This window comes from Papilio xuthus, unplaced genomic scaffold (genome assembly GCF_000836235.2).
Source record: "Papilio xuthus unplaced genomic scaffold, Pxut_1.1 DF826949.1, whole genome shotgun sequence".
Classification (NCBI taxonomy): domain Eukaryota; kingdom Metazoa; phylum Arthropoda; class Insecta; order Lepidoptera; family Papilionidae; genus Papilio; species Papilio xuthus.
The window spans coordinates 2,043,914-2,055,553 of NW_013531700.1; the positions used below are offsets into that span (position 1 = coordinate 2,043,914).

An 11,640-nucleotide genomic window follows, 5' to 3' on the forward strand; every position below is an offset into this window, starting at 1 on the left:
TCTCAATGTAAATATTCGGGTTTGCAATATTAGTAAGATTAATAAGATACAAAAACTGTCTGTTCTTTATGTTTATAAACGAAAAAATTAAGTATTTCTACTAGCTACTAAATATGTAGCATACTGCGTAGACATATGCTACGCCGTAGATCTCTACGTCTAAGCGCTACCTCCGGCGGAAACGGGGGTCGCTACTGCGCCACCACCGGACACTTCCGGTGTCACTTCCTCTTGGGTAGGCTATACTGCAAAGTTTCCCACTTTCTTGTTTCATTGCTTATCTAGCAAACATACTCTGCAACTTTGTCACTACGACACTCGATTTTGCATAAAGTACATGTCGTGAATTACGTTAGTTACTTTATTTTGCACAAATTAAATCTTTATTTCTGTTTGTTTTTTTTATAGTTTTAAAAAGACAAAACATTTGTATAATAAGTAGCAGGTTTTCCGATGGTTTTTTACTTTGATTCAAAATAAGACAACACTTGACGTTTTCAAAAACAATAATAATCATTCGTAAAGTTCAATTTGTGGGTATTTCAGTACATATTAACTAAAATATTCGAATATATCTTAGTATGTTACTAATGTTCCTTTGAAAGGTCTCCGTAACAGGAAATTCCGCAGGAGGAAGTGGCCGGCGGCCATGTTGTCTGCGGCTCAACTTCCGTTTCCGTAGCAGCCGGTTGTCTTTCTTGAAACTTTCAGCTTTCAGCTGCTTATGAACACTAAAACATTTTTCTTTTAAACATAAAAGCCTTGCAAAATATGAATGCAAATAGTCCGTGTCGTAGAGTGTTCCATGTCGTACAGTGTGCAGCAATAAATTGTTTAATTGATTCAATTGATGGATGATATAAAAAGGTGATGTTCAAAAATAATACCAAACAAGAAATTTTTGAAATTAATAAAAACCAAATTCATTACTTTTTAAGAGAAGTTTCTCAATAAATAATCTGTGATCTTAAAAATATCAAGACCGACACAAGATTCTAAAAATGTCTATAATTTCATCTCGCGCCAGCGAAGGACGAAGTAACGCGGTAGCGTTGGCAAAAGTAATATTACTCAATTTGCATTATGTTTTATTCTACTTTTACAAAATATTTTATCAGACCGTACAGTAAATAAACACTGATAAAGCCCTCTACAATAACACAAACTTTTATACATTGGTTAACTCTACCGAAAAGCTATGAAGTAAAAATATCATAATATCGATCTATCCTTTTGTATTAAACTTTGATATTTTATTTTACTAACCTCCCATTGCCAATAATCAAAAACCTTAAAATTCAAGGGTAATAAGATATGAATGTACTTAATCATTTTTAACGAGAATATCACATATTTTTACAAGCCTTTCATCAACGTAAATCCCTTAGCATAACAAATACAAAAGCCAATTTTCTTTTGCCGATGCTACATTCCCCGTCGGGAACTAAGTTAGTGTTCATTGACAGCGTAATGCACGGCGCACCACTTATTGCTCCAAAACAACTCACTTTGTACTAAAGTAGCGATCGCGTGCCTCCTACAATATGTCGCCTGACATACAGAGAAGCCTATAAAATCTTTTCCACATACTACATGTTTCATCGAGTGTTATAAGTATAAAAAGTATAAGTCTTCTAAAATATGCTCAACTATTTTGAAAAAGTTGACATGTTTAAGACTAGAATTAAATAGAAAAATATCTGGTACTAATTCAGTCCAAAGCGTTACATAATGTAAATAATAATAATAAGAACTTTCAGGAAGCTTGGACTTTTTTAGAGCGAATATGCTACTTTTTATTGTATTATTTTTGAAGGTGTTAACAATACTATGTTTGAATTAGAAAATTTATCTCAGAAATTGTGTTAATTAAATTGTACCATAATTTATAAAAATTACGTTAGTAATTTCATTTAAAATTGAATGTTAAATTGTATGTTATTAGATTTAAGCATTACTTAAATTAATAAAATGTTGTCTCTAACCTTAAGTACTCTACGGTTATCTATCCGTAGTTGTATAGTCACATTAAGAAACCGCGATCCCCAGTCTTAGCTCATCGCGTCGTCGCGCCGCATACTCCACTAATTAGGTGTTAAATCACTGGCAACGACTGAGTCCCGACGTAACAGTGGGAACAACGACTCTCTGCTAACAGTGATTTACACTTGTGAATACTCTGTGCCAGTTTAGGGGAGACATTTTGTTAGAGTTAGAAACTGGATAGTTGGATACATTTTCTCTCACTTAATTATTTTAATATTACACAAACGTTGCATAAATGCATATCTTATTATCGAAAGAAATCTTATTTGTCGTAAAAAAAAAGAATTACGCATTAAAAGATTCAATCAAATTAATAAGTTTTATTAATAAAATATACCGTCTACAAGATCTTGCGGTAATTCTCTCGCAGAAACAACTGCACGTACTGTAAGTTTTTTTTTTTCAATTTAGCAAAAAGTTCAAAATTACAATCCGCTTAATTCGCTTACTATATTCACGGTCTGTAAATAGTCGGCGCTAGGCCGCGGTCGTCCGCCGCCCAAATGGAATTGAAGCTGTGACAATCCAGTTTGCGGCCCACAATTTTTCTTTTGCACCCAACTCAAATTGATTGAGTCCATCCGCAATTTACACTGACGCTTTGCGATGAAATCTACCTTCATTTTCGTTTGCTGTATGCAGCGTTTTTAACATTTTTTGTGTTCAACGATGCAATATTTTAATTAAAAGAACTATGAATTCAGATTTTAATTTGTTACTTTTTTATTATTCTAAATTAATATGGATGCATATTTTTTGTGCTAAATTAATATGAAGTTTCTAAACAGAACACATTTTTCTTTTAAAACAAAACATAAGCACAAAGATGGGAAAAGATAAGAGATTAATCACCAATAACAATAACAAGCTAGAAAGATAAAAAAACGCAAACATTTGCTTGAGATAAATGAACTCGTGGTTCGTCGTTATTCATTTTTTTCAGAAGCACTACGGTCCACAAGTCATGTCAGATTTGGACTGGATAAGAAAACAAGGCGGAGGTAAAGAAAACAATTAGGACTGACATAGAGAGCCGCTATTAAGTACAGAACACAAACGTATCTGAGTCTGTAATGGCGAGTACTTCAAACAGTGGGGGGATTCAAAGAAATCATTATTCCACGAGTTGCCTCGCGCGACCACTTGGAAAAATAGTGATGTTCTGTAATATATCAATATGCTCTCAAAACGATTAATTATATAATAAAATTAATTTTACTTAATAAAAATTATACTGTTAATATATTTAAAAAGATATATTTACAGTATTTATCAAAGTTTTAAAAACTATTTTATAGCTTTTATGTAGGCTTTTATATAGTGGATAAAATGTTTAAAATACTACTATTATGAACATGTTAGCAACTACGCTAGATTTAAATATTGGCATTAAATTATTGTTTAAATGATTTTGAATTACAAAGGCATTCACATATAAAGAAAAGGATTATGTCCAAACCTCGATTGCCTATACATAACATTTATGTTATTTTCAAAGCTTTACAAATCTTGACTTTAATATTCCTAATATTTACAATAATTTTAAAAAGTATCGATAGTTGAATAGCCATCCCTATTTCAGGTATGCGCTTCTTTGCTCGGTAACGAAGCTAATCTGTGCTCAAGTGTCGACAATTTGAGGCGTAACAACAGAAAATAAGCAAGACTTAACCGCCTTATGTTTCGCTTAATCCACAATACAAACGGACTTAGTGAGAATCGGTATAATGATCCAGCTTTGTTTATGCCTTTTTAAAAGGCCCTTCACATACTACAATGCTATAAAGCTTACTATGTTTCCTACAGTATGTTACTACTGGCAAAATTATAGAATGTAATAAAAATAAAATAAAAATTATCATATTTGAGAAATGAAACTACCTGTATACGTTACAACACTACCAAAGCCTGTAATCATTTAAATTAAACATGCAGCTCAAAAAACAAAACTATAGGATATCATATTAAATTTAAACATACGAAGAAAATATTTTAGCTATAAATTAACACTTGAATATATTTTCCCGCGACAGTCGGTTACATTCGTGACTTTATTTTGCGAAATTAAACACATAAATTACAATAAGACACGCCCAAACGAAAAAGTTTAACTGTATTAGTTTGCAATATGTTGAATACATTTTATATTATAACTATTTGTCAACGACGCCTCCGTCCGTGCGGAATTAAAAAAAATAATGTTCTACATCTATGCCAAATTTCATCTAGATCCGTTGAGCCGGTCTAAAGATACCTTCTAACAAGCATCCATCCATTAATAACATAATAAGTATTGTTTCGGATAAATTTAAATCTGAAAACATATACTTAATCTTTATTATAATTCTCTCATGATTACTAAGAATTTGTTTGTAAATTACATAACGTGGTAGTACTCGTATATCTCTGATGTAACAAAAGACATTCCATTTGAGGTATTTGTAAACTTTCTAAGAAACAGATATTTACCGTCCATGGCAGAATAATCGTTCAGTATCACTCTTTACTGTAACACGAACGATTCAAGTTGTTAAGAAATTATCTAATTTAAATGAAAATTATTCCAAGTAAAAAATCAAGAATGTGTCAAAGTAAACGTTTAATAAAATTTTGTGATGTTATAATTATAAAAAATTTGGTATACGTTACTTTTATAATATTCATGATAACAATGTGTTTCTTTTTGAACATGATGATTAAGGAAAGTGAAGAAGTTTTAGAAGATCGTGTAATGAGATTGCCAACTGACTTGAAATATATTTTATTCTGGAGGAAAGACACAGATTTAGTGAACGATATTTATCAAAAATACCGATACAAATTACTGGAAGGACAAAGTTTATTTATCAATCAAAAATGCAAATATATAAATTGTTTTATAACGTACGATAAGAATTTACTACGGCACAACCCTAGAAATTTTGATGCGGTCGTTTTTAATGTTAAAGAAATAGACAATGTCAAACAAAAATATCTAAAACTACCAAGATCTCCAGATCAATTGTATATATTTAATTCAATGGATTCATCAGAATTATTCCCTGTATGTTTACCTGTATATGACAATTTCTTCAACTTAACATGGACTTATAGATTAGATTCAAATATACCGAATCCATTTTTTGACATTTACGATTCGAATAAATCATTAATTGGTCCGAAAACTGAAATAGACTGGCTTATTAATATGAAACATACTGATCAATATAAAAATATTACACGCAAAAAGACGAAAGCAGTTGCATGGGTTGTAAATAAATGTAGATCTATAACAAAGCATAATCAACTAATAATGGACCTTGTAGAAGAGCTGGGTGGTTACAATCTCACTGTCGACATATTTGGACATTGCGGTGCAACGAAATGTCCAAACAACGATACTTTGAACTGTTATAAAATAATTGAAAGAGATTATTATTTTAACCTGGTATTAGAAGATTCCGTAGCAATAGATCATATTACTGAAAGAATGGCGCTTGCAATGATGCATTATTCTATACCTCTTGTTAAAGGTGGAAAGGAATACGAAAGGTACAGTTGAATATTATTATATTTTCAATCATCACCATCATCATACTCAGCCTAAACATGTCCACTGCTGGACGTAGGCCTCCCCCATTGATTGCCACAATTCATAATAAAAATTTCTCGATCGTGATTGGCCACATATCAGCTGTGATATCTGAATTCACTCTTCCTTTACCTTTGTAGCCAACATTAAATCTTATTAATTCCTTGAATTTATTGATTGATTTAATTTATGAATATTGATTTACATTAATTTGTTTCAGATATTTACCTCCTGGTTCTTACATCAATATTAATAATCAGACTCTGAAAGAGTTGGGTGCTATTATAGACTATCTTATCAGGAATCCTGATATTTATGAATATTTCTTTGATTGGAAACAATATTATTCTTATAAGGTCAGACCTAAAGATTACGTTTGTGATTTATGTGAGTTTCTCAATAGAAATAATGATAGACGAATGATTCAAGGTTTTAGAGAATGGTGGAATCCTTTTTACTTTGTTGAATGTCATCAAAAGAAAATGTTTGATATGTTTAATATAAATTATGACTAGAAGTATTGAAAATTAGTATTTTGAATCAGTTTTGATTGAATAAAATATTTTAATTGTTGTAAAAAAGAGTTATCATTCTAAAAATTGTCTTATTTATAATTATTGGATGTTTTTTTATCAATTTATTTCACAAATAGCTGTTGCACGCAACTGTCAAGAAGCGTATTAAAAAACAAAATTTAATTAGTAGCCTATGTGTTCTTCCAGACTATTTCTACATCTATGTCATATTTCAGCGAGATCCGTTGAGCTATTGCGGACATACGCGTTTATAATGATAGTAAGATATTTGTTCTGCGTTTCTTTGTTTTTTTTTTCTATACAATCTTTTATATAATTTCAGTTTCTTCTATAATTTATAACAGATATATTTGACTTTCTATATAAAGGGGTATCGATTTAGGCGGATAACATCTGTGATCGACGGCTCTTCAAACAGATTTATTGAATACTTTTATCTCACTTTTTCCTGTCAATAGAATAGGGACTCGTCCGTCTTCGTTGTATAAAAAGTAACTTTTGGAATTCGTTTTCTGTTACGTACTATGTGTTCATTGACTTTATACTCCACTCACTGGCATGCAAACAGGGTCCTGAACTATTTAAGGCACTAATATTTTGTGTTTTTTTATTTGCTTAATGTCTGATGAATCATTTAGCATGACTAATTCAATAAATATTTACTATTATTCTTTAGTAAATATTATATCAAAAACTTCGATCAACAATACTTATTTATTAATAACATATTGGTAAATAAATAACATTTTTATTATGTAAATTCGATATTGTATTATTTTATCACGAGAGCTTTGTGCCCTCTCACCAAAGTTTATTGACCTTTGTGAATCTATCACGGAATAGCACGCCTGGGATTTGATTCATTATTTAACTCTGTCAGCGGCGGCCCCATCATTATTCATTTTAAACTCAATTTTCAATGTTTATTTTTGGTATCAATAAAGTGAATAAGTAGAACAATGTAATTAAACTTAATAAAACCTTTACTAAGTAAAACTCCTATAATTAACTGTAATGTTCCTTCTTCGTTGAAAAATTAATTACAGATTGGAATAATAATAACCTTTCTAAAACAAATCTGTCCCACAAACTAATTAAGTGTTTATATTACCTTTGCCAGTAAACGGGTGCAATTTAAATAGTTTGCGAAGTTTAAACACCCGAAACTGCAGCCCCAGGTGCGTGTTGGTCACAGTAAATGCTATTTATGCAGAACCCCTACTACACAACAATGTGATCGTATTAAGATTTTATTCCTACAATTAAAAGAGTATTAAGAACATGAGTTGCAAGAGATTTCTAAAATCGAACTAATTTTGTTTTTTTTTTCTAAATTAAGTTTACTACCAAACAGTGTCTAAACCCAACAGTTGAAATAAAATAATGGGCAAATATATAGGTATATTTTTAGTACTTTATTGTAATGTTCTGTAAAACGTACCACAAACTGTAATTCTACTTCTAGGAGAAAATCAACATGAAAATATTCTTTTTTTTTTCATTTCACTTCGTTGGAGTTTGAAGCAATTTTATCACTTTGTTTCGTCCGAGTTTGTAGCAAATGGTTGGGGACTTTAAAGAACATCGTATTGGTGCATCAGGTGCTTTGAGCTTCGTTAACACCAATCGACTTGGATATATCGCACGGCCTGCATCTGAATACAATTCCAACGCCTGATTGTGTGTACAGTTTACGTTTAATGGTGATTGAAGCTTATACAATTGTTACTAAATATCATTTTAAAGTACTCAAAACAATTTTAAACAACAAAATACACATGTTATAATACTTTTTTTTAGTTAATACCTATTTTTGTTTATAAATTCTCACATCAATAAAAACAAAAAAGTTTGGTAAAATTCTGGCGTAACAGACAAATCTCTATGGAATTCTAAAGGACCTTACACCAAATATCGATAAAAAAGATCGACATTTGTAAAGATAGACTAACCCAAACAAAGCACTTAATTGCGTTTTTAACTTAATTTTGTTATTACCAAGTTATAAGTATCATTCATTACAAAATCCTAACAAGATACTAACTATACATCTATCTTGGTAAAATGTAGGGAAGTCGTTTAAGTAGCTGACGGGGCATAATTCAAATCACCGCCGGTTCAGTGGCACACTCTGCTCTGAATGGCACTGGAAGTGTCGTCGCGCCTTTTAGAATATTCATCAGGCAGGCTAGATTACGTACTGCCTAGTTACCTAGATGCCTAGATGTCTAGTCTTTATTGAAATATAATCAATATATTGATTTTATAAATCTAACTAATATTATAAATGCGAATATTTAGCTGGATGGGTGAATGGATCTATGTAGAACATAGTCATATATGTAGAACATAGTCTGGAAGACCACATGGATTACTAATTAATTTTTTTATTAATAACGCAACGAAGTCTGGGGCGACACCTAGTTGAATTATAATGAAGAAGTTGATTGTATAAGTATCAAAGATCTACGCAAAGATCACTTTAATATAATTAACTAAAAAAGTAAGAAACGATTTAAAGAAAAATAAGAAAGTATTTATATACTTGGGTAATTCATACTTTTAACAATACTATAAGTAATCATTAGTTTAATTCATAAATCAAACAATTATCGATATATGAAAATGGAGACAAAGTGGAAATAGAAAAGTTTATTAAATCTTGCAAGTCTTTATATTCTTGTTTACTTGTAATATAAAAGATTAAATGCAAATCATTAAAGCAGTAGCGAAAAGTAAATAGGGCAGCGAGCACATAAACATATTTGAAATATGCCAGGCTTGAGTAGTAAATTCCGTGCAGGAGTATAAGGCGACTCGAGTGGCCCGCCCAGCTGGTTAGCATATCGCCGAGTTCGTCGCCTGCTGCTCGCATATTCAACAGCTCTTTGTTTCTGACCCTACTTATTCGCTCCTTCACTATGCAAATCAATTACGTCACTTGTTTATTGGTACACTTCGATTAGTTCGCAAATTCCATTTGATATAATCACGTGTAGAGATAGCAGAGATTTAACTAGCGCAGATATATACTGATCAGTTATAAAGTGATAATTAAAAATAAACTTTAAAAATCACGAACAAATTCATAGTCATGAATAATTCTATTGCCTCATAGCAGTTGCCCACGACTTCGTTCATGCGGAATTAAAAAAATCATATATATTTTTTTTAAATTGGATCAGTTCTTTCGGAGCAATCAAATCTTTCTTCAACAACTTTAGTAATAATTCTTTACTAACCTGCACTGGGTCAGCGTGATTGACTATGACCTAGTCACCTAACATATTCCCAAACAAAACACAGTCACTTCTAATCTAATCTAATCTTTGCTCCGTATAATATTAGTATAGATAGACAATTTACTTATACTTGTACGTTGCTTAATAAAAGCAAATATAATTACAAACATTCTTACTAAAATGTCATTATTTGTTCGTTAAGCTCGAAATGTTAAGCTTCAGACAATAAGTAACCTTTTCGAACAAAGATAGGGTAAAATAAAAGGGTAACTTTGGTACAAAAAATTCTTAGAGAAATCTTATAAATACATACACTTTTATGAATACATATAATCATCTTTGGATTGTAAGCGATATTTCTTTTTAAGACCGTAAAAATAAGATTTGAGATCAGATTCTTTCAATGTAAGTCGTGTACGTTCAGATGGATCTGGTTCTATTTTACAATTTTCAAATTTAGAACCATAGTACCACCAATGTCTAAAATTTCGAACAGCTGTTCTCGTTTTAAATAATCTTTTGTTATTAAGATTGCTGCATAAATCGCATATACCTTCAAGTTGTCTTGTTCGTTTGATAACATAATGTTGCCGCCAACTGTGAAAACTGTTGTATTTGGATGGACTTTCAATTATAGATTCAATTGTTTCTGCTAATTTATAAACAGTTAGATTGCGTGCGTTTATGTATGATCCATCGGGAAGAAATCTGAAAAAAAAAAACAAATATTTTTATATATCAAAAATCTGAATCTTAACCTTTGAAAGTATCTGACAAAATTCATCAAAATACTTTTTATGCAAAATATAACTTAGTTTCAAAAAAAATTACATAATATCTGAATTCTTTAATGATAAAATAGACAGATTAGAACTGGCAAGTAATCATTTAACATTAAAAAAATATAAAGCTTAGAGCTTTAGCTTTAGCTATTGAGTTTTCTTTACTCGACTTTCTTCCATCAAGGGAGAAGAATATTATAATATTAAAGATACTTACTTCTGATAATTTGCGCCTCCCATAATAATTGGAATTGCACCAGAATCATACGCCTTAATAACTTCAGCACTAACATAATCAATCGCGAAACTATCTTCATGCACTAAATAAAAGTAATAATTATTTTTAATTTCATTCAAACAATCATTAGAACATTTTAGAAATTCACATCCATATATATCTACAACAAGTGCTTTTTGATCTAAGATTGATTTTAATTTTTTCGCATATTCAATAGTATCATTTTTAGTATGACAATTATTAATAATACATGCGACATCTTTCTTAGTTCGTCCCATTTCAAAGTTTTTATTTGATTTCCTTGAATCAGTAACTTCAGTTAACCATTTAACATTTTCATTTGGTGCTACAATTTCATTTTTTAAATTCCTTACTTCAATTAAAGGTCTGAGTATATCAGAACTTAATTTATACGTCCATGTCCAGTTGAAATAATTCTCAGCACATATATTGCACATAGGTGCTGAATCTGATGGTAATTCGCTATAAAAAACAAATTTCTGTCTCGCCGATCTTCTGTCCGGTATATTCTTTTCATCCCAAGTAGTAAAAATACTCGCATTTAGAATTATAGCTTCGAAATTTCTGTAATCTCCATTTAAAAGATATTTATTACTTGTTAAGTAACAATTAATATACGTACAATTGTAATTTATGAATACACTTTGTCCGTCTTCAACTAATTTATTTGTAACATTAGCTATCGGCCATAGAAGTATGTATTTTAAATCATTAGTAAATCTGTCTTCTAGTAAAGCATCAGTTGTTGAATTATTTTGTATTCGTTCACGGAACTTTTGTACTTGAGATATCGATGTGTACGCTGTATGGAATGTATAAAAAGCTAAAACTACATACATCAAAAGGCCAGTACAACTGACTAGAAAGAACAGCTTCGCAAATGTTTCTGTCTTCAGCATCTTCTTTTCAAACGCACTTCACGATTTATATGTTCGTTCAGTTATGGTTCCGACGACGCTTTGTCACACAATAAATATCAATGTATGCTTAACAGATATTGTGTTGAACAACATTAAACAAACAATGATTGTTTATCAGTAAACATTGTCAGAGTGTACATAATTTGCATGTTTATAATTCGAGGTATTCGTAAGGAATCAAATTAAGAAAATTGAGATAAAAATACGTGCTCAGGATGTTGATAAAGAACAGTAAATAGAATTTAACTTAAAATCATTCTATCTTATATCTTTAAATGAGCAAT

The 11,640-nt window shown here is 30.7% G+C and overlaps 2 protein-coding genes across 2 annotated transcripts; one reads left to right on the forward strand and one right to left on the reverse strand.

Annotated features, from left to right (window-relative positions):
- Positions 1–4,572: 4,572 nt before the first annotated feature.
- LOC106120686 (alpha-(1,3)-fucosyltransferase C) lies at positions 4,573–6,164 on the forward strand. The gene is made up of 2 exons (XM_013316054.1): positions 4,573–5,577; positions 5,838–6,164. The coding sequence occupies exons 1-2, from the start codon at positions 4,598–4,600 to the stop codon at positions 6,130–6,132; spliced, it is 1,275 nt and encodes a 424-aa protein (XP_013171508.1). The 5' UTR covers positions 4,573–4,597; the 3' UTR covers positions 6,133–6,164.
- Positions 6,165–9,712: 3,548 nt separating this feature from the next.
- LOC106120579 (alpha-(1,3)-fucosyltransferase C) lies at positions 9,713–11,335 on the reverse strand. Its single transcript, XM_013315931.1, has 2 exons — positions 10,395–11,335; positions 9,713–10,103 (listed from the first exon to the last, which is right to left on the reverse strand). Exons 1-2 carry the CDS (start codon positions 11,333–11,335, stop codon positions 9,713–9,715), a joined length of 1,332 nt encoding a protein of 443 aa, XP_013171385.1.
- Between the last annotated feature and the right edge of the window lie 305 nt (positions 11,336–11,640).